Source organism: Bos indicus, chromosome 7 (assembly GCF_029378745.1).
Source record: "Bos indicus isolate NIAB-ARS_2022 breed Sahiwal x Tharparkar chromosome 7, NIAB-ARS_B.indTharparkar_mat_pri_1.0, whole genome shotgun sequence".
Taxonomy (NCBI): Eukaryota; Metazoa; Chordata; class Mammalia; order Artiodactyla; family Bovidae; genus Bos; species Bos indicus.
In genome coordinates this window covers 79,332,081-79,354,640 of record NC_091766.1, presented here as the reverse complement: position 1 = coordinate 79,354,640, position 22,560 = coordinate 79,332,081, and the positions used below count along the sequence as shown (strand labels likewise).

The following is a 22,560-nucleotide window of genomic DNA, read 5'->3' as shown; positions in this document are numbered from 1 at the left end:
GGAAAGATCTAGGCCACTTATACTCTTAAGTTGCATTCTATAAATAACACAGTTTAGAAGACCCACAAGTGGAGAATTACAGTAGTCTAGACTTAGAGGAATAAAGGGGTTTACCAACATTTCTACCTTGTTCTTGCTGAGCTAGGACTTTGCTTCCAGGAGGATAAAATGGTGCTCCAGTGGGGAGGGGGGTAAGAAAAGACTGATGAATCAGAGGTCCACAGGACACAAAGGCACTCACAACTTGGGGGAGATTTTAGAATCATATCTCATAAATCATTAGCAGAGAAAGATGCCCAACTCAGGAAGCACGTGGAGCTAAGGAACTAAACTTGTGACAGCCTCCCATATTCAACCAAGGTAAAATCCTCCTTCTGGATTGACAAATACTGGAGCATGGGATAACTACCTCCTGAAAACCTCTGTATCACTTGACTTCAGCTCCCTCACTGCATTTGTCTCTTCTTTCATTTATTTGCATCCTCACTTTCTCAACAGTGTACCAATAAAATACATGCCAATTGCAAAGCATTATGAAATTGTTACTTCTTATTGCACCAACTGTTAGGGTGTTTGAGAGCAAGGAATATGTCCTATTCATTTTTCTTGTAAATGATTATTAAGTATAATGCCAACTATAATTTTGTAAGTGATTTCTCTGTGTAGAAATTGTATTAAGGACTTTATACGCATCACTGCTGCTGCTTCTAAGCTCCTCAATGATACTGTCCCCATTTTACAGAAAAAAATATTGATCTGCAAAAAGCTTAATGTATTTGCAAAGAAGCATAGAGCTACTCCGTATGATGATGGTACAGCACTGCTTTGTGCAACCAGACTGTTATTAACCATTAAGGAAATGTTCAGTGGACGAAATGCTTCGAGACCTGCCTCTAAAGATCTGAGTAGAACTACTTTTCATTCCACCCCAAAAAGTAGCAAGACTCACCGGAAATTGAAATTGATTAAAATAATGCCACTTGAATACTCATTATATATATATACACACACACACACACACACACATATATGTGATACTTATCACTCAACCTATATATTTATTATATTACATGAGTGAGTGAAAGTTGCTCAGTCATGTCCAACTCTTTGCAACCCCACGGACTATACTGTCCATGGAATTCTCCAGGCCAGAATACTGGAGTGGGTAGCCTTTCCCTTCTCCAGGGGATCATCCCAACCCAGGGATCAAACCTAGGTCTCTCGCATTGTAAACGAATTTCTTACCACCTGAGCCACCAGCGAAGCCCCATATATTATATTATATAATATATATATATATATATAGTAGATTGAGTGATAAGTATTGCATTTACCCCATAACAAAACAGAAACCATCAAACCAAATATTGCCCCCTCTTCCAAAAAAATAGCAAATGTTAATGTTATTGATTAAATCTGGGAGAAGCTGGGTTCAAACAGATAAGAGAAGTTTTTACTGTTGAACTCGTCCAAGCTTTTAATATGACAAGAGTTATTATGAAGTGCCAATAAAAGGCTATTATATGAATTATTTTTCAAACTAACTTCACTAAGAAACACTTTCTTTGTGGAGTTTTGTACTGCACTGACTTTCTATGGATTATATTTTAGAAAATTCCCAAGGGGACGCTAGAGCAATCAGAACTGTTCAGACTTCTTCATGCATTTAATGCTGACACACAAATGGATAAAGACCAACACTGTAAATCAGCATTTTATTTTGTGCAGATATGGTTCAGTAAATGCAACTGGGCACTTGGTACACTAATATAATGAGCACTTTTTAACAGACATTGTTTTCTAAAAAGAAAATAAAGTTATGCAGAAGAAATTCCTTGCATCATTCTATGCAAAATGCATAACGGATTTTTAAATAAAATTCCAAAATAAATTGCCTGATTAAGACAAATGAAGGAATAATAAATGAAAACACTGAACTCATATATTTAAAAGGGTGGAAATACGTTGTTGGAGAAAAGAGGGAAGAAAGCACTACCATTTACAAATGACTCAAAGAGAAAAATATGGTTGAAGATGTTAACATTTTTCTACTATTCTATATATGCACAAAAGTGAATAAGGTAGGTTGAAAATTTCAACAAATTGAATTTAAGGCATATAAATATATGCTTAAAATTTTAATATCATGGTTCTATTCAACTTATTAGGAAAAACAAATAAGAATGACATTCGAGCAAAAGAAAAAGGAAAACAGAAATTCCTCTATTACTATGAATTTAGTATAACAATAATAGTGCAAAAATATATATAAACACACACAAGTATATTTTACAGAGCAGAAGGTCCCAAAATAGACTATACTGCACAAGACATTTAATATAGACTGAAAATATAGGTGAAAAATACAAGTGAAAATGCTGATAATTGATTAACTTTGAAGGGAAAATAGATCCTTATCTGACACATACATAAAATTTTTAATGGATTAAAAATTAATATTATTAACAATTCTTAATTACTAGAAGAAAATAGTACCTATTTATTGAACCTTATAATGGGGATTCTTTTGAAGCTGAGACCAATTCAAGATAGTTAGAATACTAGAAATCTTTACTACATGAAGATTTTAAATAGCTTCATGTGAAAAAATACAATAAAAAAACTCCTAGGGTAAAATATGAGTAAATAATATGACAAGCAGAAGTTGACCATACCCTAAGAATATTAAGAGTAGTTATAAAGAAATAAATCTTTATTAAAAAAAAATGAAATGAAGCAGAAAAATCAGTGGAAAGTAAATAAATTTAAAGTATATAATCTTAATATGAATAAATATCATAAATTTAAAAAATAATATTATGATTACTTATTATACAGGCAAAATAATCAAAAGGACATGTGAAACTATTATTAGTATCTTTTTATATAGCATTTAAAAATGTATATTTTCACCAGTATATTTTTCCAAATTATTTTATAAGAAGCATATAACTAGATTTTTATAATCATAAAATTAATAAAAGTTATCTCTTAAATCAGATTATATTTTTAAGGCATACACTTTCATAGAATATTAATGTTTTTCAGTGCTATTTAATACATGAGAGAATTCCCACAATGCAATAACAAAGGTGTAAAACAAAATCTTGATTCTTAAAATACTCATTTGTTGAAGAGGGTTAAAAAATAGATTTGGGTAAAAATATGGATGGTTTTTATTGTGCTTATTTTTTTCCTGAATTTCTTGTATGGACCATTCAACTTTTATAGTTAGAAAATACATATTTAAATAAATCTGCTGACTTCTATTGCTAACATAAACTTATTGGAAAGTGTGTAGCCAAGAAAGCATCGGATGAAATATGGTATAAAATGTGGTGTTCAATGTTCCTGTGTCTTCCTCACAATAATTCACATTTATTTTTGAATTCTGATAGTAGGGTTTTTTTAGAACCAAATTATGTAGGCTTAACAAAGAGTTAAATTTCATTACTGATTTGCTGATATTTAACAAATGTTAAATAATGTGTATTTATGCATTAAGGGAACACTGAAAGAGACACTGAATAGTTTTTGGTTTTATGAAGATAGGAAAGATGATACACCATTCTCTCATCGAGAGAAACATTTGTGTCATCTGAGTTTTATGCTTCTTGGCAAATCGGCAGATCTGAAGGAAAGTTTCAAGAACAAAGAGACGAGATGAATTAAATGGGACTCAAACATAAATGCAAAACAGAAGTCCACACTCCAATTACTGAATAACCAGGATCCCCTTTACTGTACTTTACAAAACTGTAATAATTCTATGTAGGTTCTACATGTCTCTTACAGGGGTTCATAATTTTCAGCAAATGGTCTCAAGGTGCACTGCCTTTTAAAAAGACTATTACATTAGTAGGTACCTGTAGTAGATTTTATTTTATTTTTGCTTGTTTGAGCTTCCCAAGTGATTGTGGGAACAAAAGTGGTTTGAAAAGATAATCTGTAACTAAAGATCAAAAGGAAATAATATATTTTCAATGCTTATTCATATCAATTCATTGGAATGAAAACTAACTATACCTGTAGCTATATAATTACCTTCTAAAGTAAATTTCACTCAACACACCCCACTGATGAAAATAAATAATATCACAGTCTGTCTGGAAATATGAGAAGTGATCTCTCAAATTAAGGAACAACTCAATGCATGAATATTCACAAAAAGACGCAAGATACTCTGTATCAAGCCATCACATCTAAACATCACCACCGGGCTTAGGCTAGAAGCTATAACCAGGTGGGTAACCACAATATTTAGAACATGAAGAAGAAATCTGCCTCCAAACACCAGTTTTCTACTGCATTAACCAGCAAACATTATCATGTTGCAATTATGTTGCACACTCATTCCATTTATGATGAAACATATGGAAACTTAATTCTCTGAGAAGGTGAACAATAAGCCCTGGGAATATCACTCACTTTCAACAGATTGAAATGGTTTGATCACCTCCTGCCATTCCCTGCCTTTTTCTGAGCTCAGATGCCTCTTAGGATCTCAGCATGCGATTCTCATTAATGGCAGCAGAGGGGGGTGCTGGAGCTCTAGGTGACCATGCTTCTGCATTAAACTAGACCTTTGCAAACCACTAGGCTCTCAGGCTAAAGGGAAAAAAGTGGGAATTCCCCAGTCCCAGTAATGCTTTCTGACATATAAAAAGGCAAAATAGTTACACCTTTCACTGCATCACTGTGGGAAACTAATTTGTTTTGACATCCCGAGAAGTAATCTGATGTTCGTATTTATTCTGAAAAAAGCTGTATTGGCTAAAAACACATTTCATGAATAAAACCAGGGGTACGTAATCAGGCATGTACGTCTACTGAGCATGGCTGATATAGAGGGAATTTACCATTGCCTGGAAACTTCTCTTTAAAGGAATCTAATTCCTATCACTTTGAAATCTTTCCCAATTCCCCTCTCTAGCACTGTTAGGACCCAGGACACAGCTGTCTCCGCCAACACATGGAAACATTATACCCAGAACACTAGCGAGCATTGATCCGACCCGCTTGTCTCATGCTTCTCCTTCCAAAAGGCCTTATAAATGATCTTGATTGAAGAGCTATTTCAATACTATTCTTGGCACAATGACAGTCACTGAAAACATTTCTAAGCTGCAGCCTGCTTCACACAAGCTGATGCACCGCCTTATTTATATTCGGTTTATGAAAATCTAATAGCTAAAACTGACGAATCACCCAAAACTCCCTTCTCCAAACTCTTCTGGTAAGGAAAGCCATATAGAAAGATATTGGGCTTTAAAGATAACAGTAAGAAGGGGGGCGGGCAGGGGGGGAGTGGAATTCCAATGAAACCACAGTGAGTGATAAGGGACTCAGAGTTACAAGTATTAAAAGAGATGAATTGCATTAACCCCTGCCCTTCCCCATTATATGCACTGCCCACTGGAAACAACAACAGAATTACTAAAATCCCACACTCTCTAATGGGATGGTAATAGGATTCAGAGGCCATTAGGGTAAAGGCAATCCATATTTTACACAGTAATAAGCTCAGACTGAAGATGCTACACCCCTCCTCAGAGATCAACAATTACCAACTTAACATTAACAAATCCACAAGCATTTTTCAAAATTGCAAAATAAACCCAAGTTAAAAGTCAAAGGTCTATTTTTTGTAACTGCATGCACTTTTGTGAAGTAAAATCATCTAACTAAATTGAAATATATATTTTTACTCTAATACTGATTATTGTTTCTCATTCTAGAATATTTTGGAAATGAGGGATGCTGTGACTGTTATGATGTGGTTCTAATTCTTTATAAATAGAATATGATTTCTCATGGCAAGTATCTTCCACTTTTCAAAGAATTACCTTGTTTTTCTAAAAATGTTGTGTTTTATTCTAGAGAAAATATAAACTATTTTTGGCATTAAGAGTCTCTACAAAAGAGGTCTGAGTGAATGCAATAGGACACTCTGGAGAAGACAAGGGAGAGTGAGGCAGAAACAGGCACCCTGATATTATACTCACAGAAGGATAAAACTGGGGTAAGAAGGTATATGTAAAAAATTAAAACAGAAGTTACAGTAGTGAACTCAAATCATTTAATATGTTTATTGTCAGGGGGACCGTAAATTGACCACCCTTTGAATGTTTATTAGTATAAATTAAAATAATGATTTTATTATTTGTTTAACATCTGTATTCAATTGTTATCTAAAGAACTTCTAGGGTGGCTGTAAGACTGTTTATGCTTTTGTGCAATACAGAAAGACGATGAATCTTTAGGAAAATATTTTGGTGGCTGAGTTTCTTAAATTTTCACCAGAGATGAATAAAAGGATTTAGTATTAATCTCCACATGTCCCTCTTTTTAACTTCCCTGACACAATACTCAAAAAGAAAATCCCTTAAAATACATAGCAAATATTACCAAACTGTAGAATAATAGCCAGCCCTCTCATCAGCCTCCACGCTATATCACATGTGCTTGAGTTCTTTCTAAAACGCTCATTATTCTTTCTGAATAATATAGCTCCAAAGCGGCTTTAATCATATAAATATATGGAGAAAATCTCATTTTATACTTCTTATAAAATATACACTACTTCCTTTGGACAACAATAAAAATAAATGACAGTGAGCGTGGGGTAGATGAGAAAGGCAGAAGGTAATCTAAAATAAGAAGAAGAAGATACCATATCTGAAAGTACTTTCTACCATATTCCTCACACATCTCACCAAACTCGTTATACATTTTCAAATTAAAATAATACTTTGAATATAACTGAGTTAAGGTCATTAAAGCTTAAACTTATCCACTCTTTAATTCCAAATTCACTCTTCACCATTTTTCAGGGTACTATAAGAGTAATTTTCTACTTTGAGGTATGGCTTACCCATACCTGAAGAAAACCAACTAAATACCAAGTAGACATGAATTGGGTGTGCTGACATTAGAAACTACTCAGTCATTTAAATTGTTCATCTATAGAACATAATAGAGTGGGAATCTGGGAAATCTCCTATTTGAGATGCAAACATAAGTCTTGGAGTGTTAAAGGAAGAATGGCACCAATTAGGGTCTTTCATTCAAGTAACTAGAGGTAGCTCCATCTTACCAAATCAGAGAACTCAAAGACTTTATCAAAACATTTAAGGTGATGACAAGGAAACGACAGTATGGAAGGATGATGTGGTGGAAGAAGATCCTCACATAAAGTAAGGTTCCTAGACCCAAGTAAAAAGAAATCAATACTTATTTACTCTGCATCATTGCTTCCGACCTCCAGTTCCTAGCAAAGTGTCTCATACTGAGCAACCACTCTTCTTCACTGTGACATTGCTGAGTCCACGGTCTACTTCCAATAACTAAGGTTCCATATCCTAAACCAATCACTAGAGTAGTGAGAGGGAGTCACTGCTTTTAGGGTGTCTGGTCTACTGTCCCTGATCAGAGACTAGTGTGAAAACCACAGCTCTAAAGTGTACATCCCCTTCCAACTAAAAGGACGGTTCTGTTCTGATATTTAGGGACCTGGATTATTTCAAGGTAGATAAGCAGCAACAGAAGAAAGGTTAACACTTGGGGCCACTTTGAACCTATTCTTGAGTAAGACTTGAGTTCAAACAAGGATGCCAATCCTTCCCAGTTTCTTGAAGATGTGAAACCTACTTTTATATTTATCAATGCCTTGTTATTATTTATGTATTTAAAGTCATTCAAGAGATACTAATTAAATAAACTTTATGCCATCAGATATTTTACTAGGCTTCACGATACATAGACAAGTTAGATCACATGGTTCCTGACTTAGCTGAGCTTAATAGATTATGTGGGTGTGGACAAGTAGACAAGTAGTTCTTAAATGATAAACAGTGTTCAGTTCAGTTCAGTCGCTCAGTCGTGTCCGACTCTTTGCGACCCCATGAATCGCAGCACGCCAGGCCTCCCTGTCCATCACCAGCTCCCAGAGTTCACTCAGACTCATGTGCATCGAGTCAGTGATGCCATCCAGCCATCCCATCCTCTGTCGTCCCCTTCTCCTGCCCCCAATCCCTCCCAGCATCAGGGTCTTTTCCAGTGAGTCAACTCTTCACATGAGATGGCCAAAGTATTGGAGTTTGAGTGTTACAATAAGGTAAATCCATTGTTATAGGGTTACTGAGCAGGAGTTCTGCATTTAGGCTTAGGGAGGGATAGTCCAGGGAAACTTCTAGGAGGAATCAACAGTTAACCTGAAACCTAAAGGATGCAGAGAAGTCAGCCAGGGGCAAGCTGGTGTGTTAGAGATGAGCACTTGAAAAGGCACAATTATGAAAGCTGGAAGGACTGAAGGGAATTCTGTAGAGATGGAACGGAGGATGCAGGAGCTCAAGAGCACAGATATGAGGCCATTGAGGCAAGGGAGAGGATGTCTTGGAGGTATCTAATTACTGGGTTGGCCAAAATGTCCATCCAAGTTATTCCATAAGATGTTATGGAAAAACTCAAACACATTTTTTGGCCAAGCCAATACATTACACATTTTTTGAGGATAGGAAATATACTGTATCTTCCTCATTTAATAACTTGGCAGCAAAGTAAGGACTAGATGACCCACTGGAAGTATTCTAAAAATATTTATCAATATCTATTGGGGATTTCTTTGTGATGACTGAAACCCCTCTAAGCCTAAATTTCTATTAACTACTTCATGTGACCATTCTGTAGAAATGCTTATAGATTTTTGTCTTGTTTTATTTAGGTAGCATAGGTGAGGTCTGAATGTGTGTGTATGTGTTTAAATTTGGAATGACTCTTTAATGTCCCCCATTATCTCCTATTGTCGTATATCTGAATAGTCTCCTCTAGGCATTTGTGTGTGTAACCCTTGGATTAGGGTTTATCATGGAGGACACTGAGCTAAGACTGCAATCTGCTATGGTGTAAATGGACACATATAGGAATAGAGTATTGATAGCTTGGATCCAGGTATGAGTGATCTTCTTGTGTGCAAGTCATATTAAGTTCTAAGCCATGGCAAGTAACCTCAAATTAAATGCTAATTATTCCATCTCAAATCCAGATGAAACATGAAGCTCTGACACACGGTTTTCTTTTGCACGGATGAGTGTAGGAGGCACCAGCAATTCCGTTGTGAAGTAGGTCAGAGTTACCTGCCATCATTTTCTATACTTTCTTGAATATGACTTTTCTAGAGAAAGACTTGATCAACGTCCTCAACTGTGCACTAATTTACTGAACTGTCAACACTTGTAAATTTATATATAAAATAAATTACAATTTTCTAAGACATTTCCCATCATCAGGGACATTTAGTTCCTTAGAACACATAGAACTGAAACATATAAATTATCACATTATTCATTTCTAAAGAGTGGAAGAGACTGAATTAGCAGCTAAAACTGAAACACTGTTTTGGATATAAGAGTCAAATGTTTAAAAACAATTTACTATTTTGTTCTGTTAACAAAATAAAATTAAAAATGTCTTCAAAAATATTTTAGAAAATCAAAGTCTTATAATAAACTATTATAAAGTAATTACAGCTTGGGTTTCCTGTCAAGGTTCTTGCCATGTAAATGTCCATGTATCTGAAATTTGCCTAAAATAAATAGATTAGTTTCATTTCAGGAACAAGAATGACATGACTTTTTTGTTAACATTGATTAATGATTTTAGTTCCTAATGGCATTAGTCGACTATCATTATTTTATCATTTGAAAAATGGTCTTCAGAATCTCTAGGGCTAATCTACATGTGAATGTTTGCCCATTTCTTATATTCTACTGACCTCTAGAGACTATGTGTGTGTCTATAAATCACATACGATATGTGGCTATAAACACATGAAATATACATCATAAATATCACATAGATTGAGAAGAAAAGAATTCTAACTTGGGAAGCCCATTTCATTTTAGAAAAATATGCACACATTGTTTACCTATATTTTCAAACAAGATCTTAGGCCACATTAAATACTAAGCATGTTGATGGCACTTTCCCTGTGTTCTCACTTATATAGAACTCACAGAAAAGTGAATATCATACAAACAGATCCTGTGTTTGGATTGCGACTTGCCAGCAGTAAGAAGAAACAGAGAATTTAGTCTCGCTGGCCTGGCTTTTCCATAAACCCAGATTTATTTTTAGTTGAGACCAGACCACTTCACATGAGGATCTTCTTCCCCACAAATCATGGATGCTGTTTCTTTTCCAGTCCTTTTCCTGAGCAGGCAAGGAAGAGCTGAGGGCTCTGATCGCTTGGTAATCCTTGAATTTTTCTCTCTCAGTATTTCCAAATATGAAACATATCCATGAGTGAAACATTCAACATTAAAATAATTGCTAATTACGTACTAGATCAGAATTCCTTAAGAGTTATGTGTGGTTCATCTGGTAACTAGTACATTGCATGTCAGATTATGGGAAATGAATCATGTCAGCTAGAAAGAAACATGGTATTTTGCCAGGAACATAACCACCTTACATGTTACTAGGAATATGACCATTCTCTCTCTTTCTTTCTACCTCTGACTATAGACACAGGTACAAATATCAATATAGATACAGGTGCAAAGCTGGAATTAGAGATACAAATATGCACATACATATAGTAACATATTTATGTATACACATGTGCACACACGGATGTCAAGAGGCATTTCCTACATATATATAATTTATGACTAGATTTGACAATGATGTTTCTAATAGTTACTAAGGTTTTCCATTATCAGTTTTGCCTGCTAAATTATTGCTTAAATTTTCATTTTACAATACGGATTGAAAACTAATGGTTATATAGTACGTCATCAACTATACCTCAACATTCTAAAACTTCAAGTATATTTCTTTCTAATAAACTCAGTTTTTATCTACTGACAAGAAAATATTTTTAGTATCAAGAATAACATTTGTGCCCTTTATATTTGGATCAACTATACTACAAATTATATATTTTGTTAGCTACATTACCTTACCTATTAAATTTAGAAACTGAAACATCTTGTGAGTTTTGGTTAGGCACCTCAAGTGCAACCGATTGTTTATAGATATATTTGTCAGATCAGGATAGTGTAAGAGAAGAGTGAATTATTTGATAAGATGTTACGATATGGCCGATATGACTGCAAGATTTTGAAAATGTTCAAGCCACAACTCAGGTATAAGAAAAGGAGAGGAAATCAAATTTGATTCTGTGAAAATATCCACTAGATGGAATCCTAAACTCTGCAAAACTGGAAGGTGGCTGGTAAGGTCCATGCCTACTCTGCGATCACAGTCTCTCAGAAAAGCCAGCCACCCTTTCAAGTCTTTATATTTCAATGTAATTCCAGGATATAAGAGGTTGTCAAGACTTTAAAGTTGTTTGGGACTTTGAGGACCTCTAGAGGGTCAAATCCTAAATGTAAATAACTTATCAAGGACTGACTGGCAGTCACTGATGACGAAAATGAGATAGGACTGGGGTTGGAGATTAACTTAGGTTTGGGCACCAATAATTCACTTTTGTACTTAATGCTAGAGAAATATGCTTATCAGAATTCCAATAACTTACATAAGGTATACTTGCTTGATCTGAGTGGCTTTTTAAAATTCCATCTAGGCATGCTATCCAACCAGTTAATTCAAAATAATAGTTGCTTGGGTGGTAGGGCAGGGGAATGATATAAGCCAAAACAATGAAACCAAGTACTTGGAATCATTCAGACTACTGGATTTACTGTTTGCCTCTTAAACATGTAGGTAAAATACTGGTATTTTGATAGCTATAATAAACCACCATTTGTAAATAAAAAGAGGGGTACCCCCAGAAGGAAATACAGTCAATTTTAATGAATAGTTTAAAAAACCTACCATTTAGATTTTTTTACATAATTCAGTCTTCTGAAGGAAAATTCCCAGGTTTGGATTTTCCTGTTCAAACGTGCCTTTCCATACCATTAGCAGAAGTGCCAATGATTAGAGAAATGATTCACGTCAGGTAGTGACAGAAAAGACAGGGGAGTCAGGAAGAAATCTGAATAATCCCTATGCTGGAAATTCAAACTCTGGATAATCAAGATTGTTCTACATCTTCAATAATGGTTCTGTCCAGTTAAGAGAAATTTGTAATCTACTCAGTTTCAAGACTAGAAAGTCACATTTCACAAAAACTTGTATTTCAGCCTCCAATAGCTTAAAAGTTCTCCTAGCTAGATTGTCTCCAATTACAGAAATCCTTCCCAAGTACAAGGCTAGAGAAGTATATTAAACCTGTAGGATACGATGTAGCTGGCTGTTTTACAGAGCTTTACAACACACTCAATCTCTATGCATGAAGTAATACTACTGAAGCAATTCACCACAATCTGATAGCACTGTTTGTTCAGCTCACAAATGTTGTCTTACATATGGGGGTAAATTGTCTTTGAATAGAAAGTTCAGGATCGCAAGTAAAGGGAGGTATAAATAAATTTATATTAACTAAGAATCCCTCCCCTCTATCTCAATGCATACACAAAGATTTCATGGGTAAACAAACACAGGACTGCTATGGATTTGATAGATTTCTGGTCTACCCAGCAATAACAGAGTTACTGCAATGACCACAGATGTGTGAGTCGGGAAAAAGGTCTGGCCGCAGTCAACTGCCAGAAGAACTGATGGCAGCAGTGAAGAGGCAGCTCCAGGGCAAGGCTCAACTTTGGTACTTCGTCAGGAAGTGGTCGGTGACTAGCAAATAACAGATAATCATAGACTTGTAAATTCCATTGTATTTAATACACATCCCTGCAATGAACATAAGGATAGGTACGTTACGGCTTGGTGAGTGCTAATTTTTCCCGGTTTTTAGTACTCTTGGCAAACACACAGAAGCAAAACAGTCAAATGAGACAGATTGAAAGAAACAGAAAAAAAAATCCACCTACATTCAAGGTACGAAACAATAATTTCTAAGCCTTTAGGATCTATTTTTTTCCCCTTGCATTGTAATGCAGTCAAGTGTCTGAGTGATGCCTTTTGTGTTTGATAATGTCAAGTTTGAATGTCATGGGCAGCCCCCATCTCTGATGGTATTAAAATGGTGGGAAGATGAAAAGCTTGGAAAAGTAAATGGAACAAATTAGATTAAAGTGGTTGGAGGACAAGGCAGAGCACTCATCTACAGCTTGGTTCTGAGGTGGCATTGGTCACCCTGTCTACGGGCATAGGCTAGTTAAATCAATTTCTGAGAAAAAGGGTGGCTCTCTACTTACTTAGTGATGCCGATAATTATTTTCACTGCTTCTCTCTATGAAGTCTATCGGATGCAAGAAAACATCTTATATGTTAATACAAAACTTCCATTAAATGGTTAGAGGAGTCTCCATAGCTGAACTGCAGTCAAATATTCTAGATATCTCCCAGTTCAAGGTAAGTGAGACAAGGCTTACAGAAAATAAGTGACACATGGGCATTTCAGGGAGGCAATTGATTTCAACAAAGAAAGTATATACCTTTTCAGAAATTAAACCTTAAAGATCATAAAAACCCATTTGAGTCAATGTCAGGAAACCGGAGATGAGCCTAACACTAATAATACAGAGAGAATACCACACCCTCTAAACTCCAGGTCTCATCTCTGACGAATGGTGAAGGTTTTTCTTATGAAAACAAAAGCATATACACAGAATCCCTTCCTAATGAGGCCATGACATCTACAGTACATACAAGAGATTGCAATAATTACAACAGGAAGGCTCCCTCCCAGTCCCTCCCCCTCCCTTGATGTTTCTCAACCTTACCACCCATGCTTAGGCTAATGCAATACATGATTCACGGGCTTCCCTCCTCAAGACTAAGGATTCTCACTGCTTTTTCTGCAATATCCCTAGAAACTAAAACAATATTCTACTACTAACGATAGCTGCTCAGGACCACAATTTAATGGGAGAGCAAATGGACCCTAAACAGGCATTTTAGCATCACTATCTCTGGGCAAGCGGCATAGTATGGACCCATTACCGCACTTCTCCCTGACTCCCATACTAAGAGAACTCCTCCAGAAGCTGCCAGATCACATCTTTCCAGTGACTGTTGAGTGTCTGCTATTCGAGGCTCTCAGTCCTACTGGCACTGGTCATTCATTTTGGTGTTATTGCCCACAGGACCCCTCTGAGTTTGCTCATTTGGATTATTCTGTGTTTTCACCTTTCACTTTCTGATTCAAAGGTGATCATCCTCAGGTTTCCCTCAACTTGCAATGACCTTTCCTTCTTTGCTCTCCTAAAGAAAGTCAGGACTAACCAGCACGTTTTTAACCCACTAGATAATTCTCCAGGTCTGGTCGGCACCTTCTGTTTTCCTAAGGTTCTCACCAAAAGGACAGATATTTTTTGCTATCAGGACAGATATTTGGGGGCACATCTAACAGGGTGCTTTGAATAGAGTCATTGCTTGATAGCTATAATGAAAAACAGAAAACACTGAAAGAAAAGAATCAAATCAACCAGAGAAAGAAACCAAATACTCCAACCAAATTGTAAAGCTTTTCTTATTTAAAGACGGAGAGAAAAAAATAATCAGTATGGGTCAAACACAAAATACGTATTTGAATCAAAGCAAAAAAAAAAAAGTTGAAACAACCTTACCCCAGTGGACTTACAGTGCTAATTACAAAACAGGAGTAGATGACACTCATGCCTTCTAAATGTAAGCTTTTTCCTCCCAGTAAAGAGAATTGAATGGGTGTTAAGTCAAAACATCCTATGGAGCATTTCACACCTCAGGAATGAAAACTGACAAAGAAGGACTTCAGTGCATAAGAAAAATGCACCAGAAAAGAGCTTGGACTGTTTAAGGTAAGAAACACTGAAAGCTCTACCACAAAGGGTGTACACTTGTCTTATCTGAATGTGCTTTTGTAAGAGCCAAGGCCCTCTTTGCATTGGAAAAATTATATACCTTTCTCTTTCACAACTGAAATTGGCGAATTGATCATTTCCAAAAATAAACACTCCCATAGATAGAGGTCACTGGTTGCCTGAAATTGCATCAGTTTGTGTCTGGGTACTAGAGTCCTGGGCTCCCCTGGGATGTCTTTGTCATTTTATCAGAGTGATTATCAGCAGAGTTCCAGCATGGGTCCCCTCAGCTTCTAGCGCTGATACTTGCTCTCTGCAGCCCCAGTTTGTCCATCAAGCCTTGTGGCTTTTGCTTTGGTAACCTGGCACTTAATAGCCAATGTTAATTATATTTTGTTGTCAGAGGAAAATCCTATTGGGCTAATTTTTCAAAATCAGATAATAAAAGAACTTCCATGACAAACCATGTAGGTTTCCGATTATTTTTTAACGGAGAGATCTATTAAGCACTTAATATTCAGTGGGAAAACAGTCTCAGAGCAATGAAATTCTATTACTTTAGAGGTTGCATGCTTTTAATTTCTTAATATTTCATTACATGTTGGCAACTGGTGCATATTTTTATAATGCGTTTGATCATTACTCTTCTCAGGGTATTCTATTTCAGTTCCTCCTCTGACATCATATTTGCATGTTAAAGGGTTTTAGCATTCAGGGATGAAATGTTCTGAATAGTAATGTGCAGTTAACTTGATTTTTTAAAAACGGAAAACAGCAAACAGACATTATATATAGGGTCTAAGGAGAACAATCTCATAATTTAAAAATCTAGCTCACGTTTTAATAGCTTTCTATAGAACATCATAAAAGGTAATGATTCAATATAATTCATTAATTAGCAAATTATGCAAAATGCTATCAGCGGAGTTTGGGGAGAAGGATCTTGCTCGTTGGCTTTTCTAAGTCTATTGCATTTCTTTATTTTCCAGTAAAAAATGATCTTTTCTTTGCTCTCCAGCAACATCTACTGGAAAAGTCAGAAAAATGCTATTTGTATTAATCAGATAGTTTGAGTAAGGATAGTTTGGCTTACCATCTGCTTAAAAAGTGCATGCTGAACTGCCATCCAGTTCACAACTGATTTATTTCTGCCTACTTTAGTTCCATTTGGTTCTCTGGAAGAAGGACAGTGGTTCAGTGATACAGACAGCCAAGCTATAACTTCAAATTTATCATCTCACCACAAAGTAGTCATTTTCATAAATAAAATTAAAACGCATATATGATACAGACAACATATTTCTCCTGGCCCATCTTCTCAACACTTGTCAGTTATTTAAGAAATAATCATTATTATCAACAGCGGCATGAAACACTCAATGGTTAGCTACAGCGAGAATCAAAGAAAAGGCTTGATCAGAGAAAGCTATGCAGAAACACGGACTGAATTTGAGAACTATTTTGAGATTCTGCCAAGTTTCTTAAGTTGAAAAGAAGAAATGACATACTATGTGATTTTAAAAACTCACTATGCTACCACTGGCATGATTATATCAAACATCCTACAGCCGTTTCTCTCCCCCTTGTCCACATCTTACCCCGCTCTTTTAACCATGATGAAGAAATTAAGTCTCCCCACACCTGTATGAGGGGCTTTCCAGAGAACGTCTGTTGACGATTAGCTCTGGATGATAAAGCGTGATGAGACCTATAGTTGATTTGATCTCCATGCCCCAACATTCAGTAGCTCCTGGTGTCCCCCTAAAACTGGATTCATGGGCTGCACCCACAAGATGGTCTGTGGGCACAGATGGTCTGGCAAACACTAGACATGCCAGAGTAAGGAATTGAGGGGCAAGTTGTTTGGAAACTTGGTAAGAAAATAATCTTATCTCCAAATAAATATATAAAATATCTTTTCATGCATGGTTGCTGAACTCAACTATGCTACAATCTAGCAGTTCTTTCTGGGACCAAACCTCGCGGAGGCATTAAAGTCACCTTTCTGTCTCTCATTCTGGAGAAGTATTTTTTAACAGAATTTTGCCCTTTTAATATTCAGATTTTCCCAACCCTCCCCAAAATCATCTGAAAATGAATTCAAACATTTTAGGGAACATCCTAGGTAAAAACCTGGATATCATTTGGCTGTTGTTATCCTTGAATCAAAACTCTGCTAATTAGATTTTTTTTTTTTTTTTTTTGTATTCTCAAATCTCAATTCATTCACGCCAGCAATAAATTTTAGCAGCATAGGCAATGAGCATAAAATCAATGGAGACTGAGGTTCAAAACAAATGATCGCAACTTTAAAAAAACAGCAGCAGCAACAAAAATCAGGCACTAGGAGACTACAGTGTATTGCATTTGGTGTTTGTTCAACGTTAAAATAGATGTGAGCCTTTTAAGCTTTATCCCAAAGCTCTTTAAAGGAGAAATGCCATCAAATATAATCCACAACTCTCATTCACGCGCACAAAAGGGACAGATTCCTAAAAGCCACCTACAGTGGAAGTCTGCATGTATTCTATATTTAAGGTCCTAATGCAAAGTTCTGACTTGAGGCTGATAATTACCCCCTTCATTATTGAGCCGCTTAAAATCCAGGAAGACTGATCAAACAGCACCTCCAGAGTTAACTCCCACTCCAAACTGTCATAATTCAGTTATTCCTAATTATGCACTGGACCCTCTTCTAACACACACCCTAACCTGGTGTTTTAACTTCATATTTCATTTGGGACAACACTTAATCTCCATTTATGAAACATCAACCTGACACAGGTTAAGGACACAGAAACAGCGCTGCACCCAGAAGATTCAAGCCAAACACAGCTCAGCAGCTCGACTTAAATAAACTCTACCCTTGCTCAAACCTCCGGTGAAAAATTATTATAACGCAGCAGAAGTTCAGTTAGAAGAAAAATTTCAAATCCCAGCTGTCTCCCAGGGTTTAAGTCCCAGACTTCAAAAACAAGATCAATTGAATTATTATTATTTTTCCCCCGTTAGCTATTTAGAATTTCACGTAAATGCAAAGTGCTATTCTGATCAAAATCATCTTTCTTATCTCTCCCCTGAAATAAAACGGAGGAGAAATCATTCAGCTTAAATGCATTTACTATACAAATCTATTTTCAATTGAATTTGCTGCATGCTCTAATTCATCAAAATTAATACAGGTACTTTCTATGTTAAACAAAAGGAAGCCGACTGAAAAATCGGCTTCTGCTGCGGATGCCTTTCTCAATTACAAAACGGTGAAAACAGAGATTTAACTAAGCCACTCGGTCAAACCCTCCGATGGGCGCTCTTACCTGTCTCAGCTGAAGGCTTCCTTCCCTTGTTAGCAGCGTGCAGCATCTCCACTAGCTCGCCCCAATCCTCACCACCGGTCTCAAATTACACCGCTAAATCCACCCCCCGCCTTACCCCCCCTTTCTTTCTTTTCTTTTCTTTTTTTTCTTTTCTTTTCTTTTCCCCAGCAAGAAAATGCTTATTGAAAGTGATTAGTTTTTGTTGTCCCTTTTAAGTCCCTCCTGCGGGAAGGAACAGGGGAGCAATGTGACGCCACCTTTTAATCTTTTGTAAGAGTGAAAAGGCAGAAAAGGAACGCTCGATCAAACTGAGCTGCACACATGACTAAAACTCGCAGGAGAGGCTGCCGCTGCCTGGCGAAAGCACCGCTAGCTTGAGTGTAAGAACAGAGAAGAGGGAAGAGTCAATGGAATGTGACAACGTATGTGCATCAAAGGCAGGAGGAGAGAGAGAACAATGAGCGAGGGAAAGACAGCGGGGAGAGGGAGATGGAGAGAGAGATGGAGAGAGAGAGGGAAGAGAGAACACGGGGGAAAAAAGATAGAGCGGGTTGCAGGCAAAGGGTTCTGAGAATAAAGCCACAGTGCAGTGTCTGGCAGCTTCTGTTTTTATCTCAGCAAGCATGATACACTGCCTCTCTCATTTAGAAACACATTCGTGTATCTTCCAGGTTTGAAAACTGAGATAATCGCCATGTGTCTCTGGTTTTGTCTGATTGGCATTTAACTGTGCGGTGTACCTGTGATTTTTTTAGGATGCGTTTATGTGCAATTTATTTCACATATTTATTTATGTAGGCAAAAATGAAAGCTGCTAATTTCTACGGCAATTTGCGGCGTAGTTTTACTGGCAGATGGAACTCTACTTATCATAACTGCTGACAAACTGCCACGGGTAAACAAAAGAAGAAACAAATGCTTCGTCTTGATAATTGTCTTTAAAAGGAAGAGCCCACACCACAGTATGAGCACTTGCAGAAACCTAGGTTTCCTGGTTAAAGTTGGAAAGGTGGTTTCTCTCTATTCGTTTGATTAAGAAAGGCAAAATAAAAGGCAGGGCAAGATGTTTGAAAGAAAGGTGTTGGAGAAGAGCTATTAGCAAAGCGAAAACCTTAATTCTCTCTGGTTTCCCTCCAAATGTGACAACAGGCTTGCTTTCTTGAGTCCTGGAACAGAGTTTTTGAGTCACTATTTCTACAGACTTTTATTGCATCCTTCTGCCTTCCTGTACCATTTTAAAAGTAGGTTCCATTTTTAAAACAGTCGAAAAGAAATGATTTCCTAATTCAAATGGTTTCGAATGGTGTTTCACCAGCTTTGTTCCATCTGCACTCATCTCCTGCCACGTGGGGGCTAGGATTACACAGTTAAATTCCCTAAGTGACCTCTTGTATAAGGATGTAAATTGCTTATTCCAAGGTCAAGTATTTGGTATAAGTTAAGTTATTGGTGAAAATAACTGCTTGCTTCCCATGGTAACCTTAGCTAACGCAGTAGAAGCCAGCAGGAAGAGGATATGTTTGAGTTTCTGACTGACCGTCTTTTTGAAATGAAGCAATTCTAATGATGGAAAATAAATCTCATGTATCCTACTCATAATAGTTATTATTTGGGAAAAATGAAAAGAGCAAAACAAAGCATTCAATCATTTTACTTTAACTACAGTGTATCCCACTATATCCCTGAATCCTAGGCATCTTGTATAAACCACCCGATACAGACTGAGAACTGGTCCAGGAATAAGACCTTCTATCTCGGCCCTGGCCACATTGCTATATCCAAAGAGGGATTGCTTGATCTTGTTAAACTCGGAGTGTCGTTATTTCCATGGTTTGCCAATAGGAGGATGTATCTTTAGTTTCGACCCAAATAAAGAAGGAACAAACTCCCTCCCAACCCTCCAATGGGATCAAGATGAAGCCCTACTGATCATTAAGACGGAGTTCAGAATGGAGAAATCACAGTGCCTGAATAGAAGGCAGCTGGCCAAAGAACGGAGAGTGCTCAGATGTAGAAGAGAAAGATGAGGGCCAGTGAGTAGCTAGGGAAATGGTGCCCTGGTAAGTCCAGAATCCTCTGCTGGCATTTCAGAGTGTATTGGAAGCAGTCTCCTTTAAATGGCATTATTGATATAGGGTTTATAGTTAAAATTAACTTGATACAAGGGAGTAAGTAGGCTGGGAATTTTCTGCCAATAAAAATAAAGACCTTGTTATAAGACTATAACTATTTTTTAAAAAATAACTATTTCAGTGCAAGAAAAGCTGGGGAGTGGCCTGAGTCTTATTGAACAGGATCAGCAAAGCATAGTCAAGGTAAAATAAAAAGAAATCCAGGTGGCAAAAAGATTTTTTTTTTAAGCTATAAATGGCTATCAGTGTTGTTGCTTATTTTTACCACTTCTTTAGTGAGGAGGTGGGGACCCTGAGTGGGCAATTTTTGTGGTCTGATTTATATGACTTAACCTTGACCATGGGGGAAACATCTGACTATACTGAGGTGCCCAAGTCAGCCCAAATCACATTAATATTTCTTGTGAGAATATGACGTTCACAAGTTCTTACTTCTCTGCAGGACAGCTTTCCCCCGTGAGCTTATACAGTGGAGGGAGTGTGTGCATGCTAAGTTGCTTCAGTTGTGCCTGACTCTTAGCAACCTCATGGACTGTAGCCCACCAGGCTCCTCTGTCCTTGGGTTTCTCCAGGCAAGAATACTGGAGTGGGTTGCCATGCCCTTCTCCAGGAGATCTTCCCAACCCAGGGATCGGAGCTGGGTCTCTTGCATTGGCAGGCAGGTTCTTTACCACTAGCACCACCTGGCAAACCCATACTATGGAGTAGATGGTGGTTGGAATCAGGCTGTGTGGGACTGAATCCCAGCTCCACCATTTGCTTGCTGTGTGATCTCGACCAAATTATTTTGCCTCTCTGTGGCTCTTTCCTCATCTCAAAATGGGTATAATAACATTACCTGCCCCTTGGGTCTATCACTAGGAATAAATAATGCATGTGCTGTTATGAGTTTTGTTCCCAGCATATAGCAAGTGCCTCATACATGTTAATTCCTATTAGAAAATCCACCCAAAAGATTTTTTTTAATAGTTAAAATAGACAATATTTTTTCACCTCAGAATAGACAACTCACAAAGACTTATTTCCACTCTGACCTTCCTTGTAAGCTCTAGTTATTTAACCTGCCCTCTGGGTCTTTCCACTTGGGTGATATGCGTAAAACTCAAGATCTACAACCAAACTCATGAATCAAAACCAGCTGTTTCTCCCAATTCCCTCACCTGTGTAAAGTGTATAACTCCTGAAGTCATATGGGGTCCCTTTCTTTTCTCTCTCATCATTTGACTATCAATAGCTATCAAATATCACCCCTCTTATCTTTTAAAGTTATTGTTTCATTTCCAGATTTTTAATACCTTCTCCATCTGGGCTCTTCTGTCTGGACTATTGTGATAATCCTCTAATGCAACACTTGGCTGTGCTTTTCTGTCCTGAAACACATGGACGGGGACAAAATGCAGCATTCACTTCTCTAGGGACAGTCCTAGGGTCCTGCCAAAGACCCAGCCAGATTGTAACACCACTGCTTTTCCTCTTCTCAAGAAAGCACTCAGAATCTAAGTGAAGGCGAGTGACATTATTCTAGGAATGACCTTGAATCTGCTCTAATGGATGAAGCAGCTAATCTTCGGCAAACCAATACTTTACTATTAGTGCCTTGTTAGTTGTGACACTTCTCCCAACTGTCATGACACTGCTATTGAAACAACCATTTTAAGAGGTTTTCTTCTCTTCTCTAATTCATCCTTGGAAGCCAGAATAACCTTCTTAAAATGCCACTCTGAATGACATCCATCCCCAATAGTTATTGACTGGTCGATTGAAAGTCTGTTTTATTTCATTACTTTATGTGGCAGCTAAAAATTCATCAAAGGTTCTCCCCAAATGACAGTAAAATTGTTATCACTGAAGAAACAAAGAGGACATAGGAAAAAAATGTAGGAAAAGGAGGAGTTGTGTCAAGCCAATAATAAAAAAAGATCATGCTACTTTCCTGGCAATTGTAATATTTGTGATTACTGTCAGCCCTTTAACATTTGTCATTTGTGATTTCTTTCCTCATTCTAAGTATATATTAGTTTTTAAAAGAAATCATCAAAGGTTCGCAGTTCTCTAGAGAACTAGTAGGAATCACTTTGTTGTGCAGTTTTTTTCTCCCCCTTCATATTCAGTCATCTCTGACACCAACCTATCTGTGTAAACATTCATTCTGTCCCTCACTCGGGGCTCCCGCCCTCCCCACCCCACCCCATCCCCCGAGAGATCACTTTCAGAGCCTCATTCCTCATTCTCTTTAGAGAGTCCTCATCTTCATCACAACTTAGCTAGAGGGAAGGTGATTTGTATAATAATAAAACAGCG

The 22,560-nt window shown here is 37.1% G+C and overlaps 1 protein-coding gene across 1 annotated transcript in view; it reads right to left on the bottom strand.

Annotated features, from left to right (window-relative positions):
* The window catches only part of LOC109561123 (teneurin-2), a 765,441-nt gene extending 743,088 nt beyond the window's left edge, over positions 1–22,353 (bottom strand). Inside the window, exon 1 of the mRNA XM_070793964.1 lies at positions 18,128–22,353. Within this exon, the coding sequence (XP_070650065.1) occupies positions 18,128–18,173 (46 nt within the window). The 5' untranslated portion in view covers positions 18,174–22,353. The remainder of the gene's footprint in view (positions 1–18,127) is intronic.
* Positions 22,354–22,560: the final 207 nt, after the last annotated feature.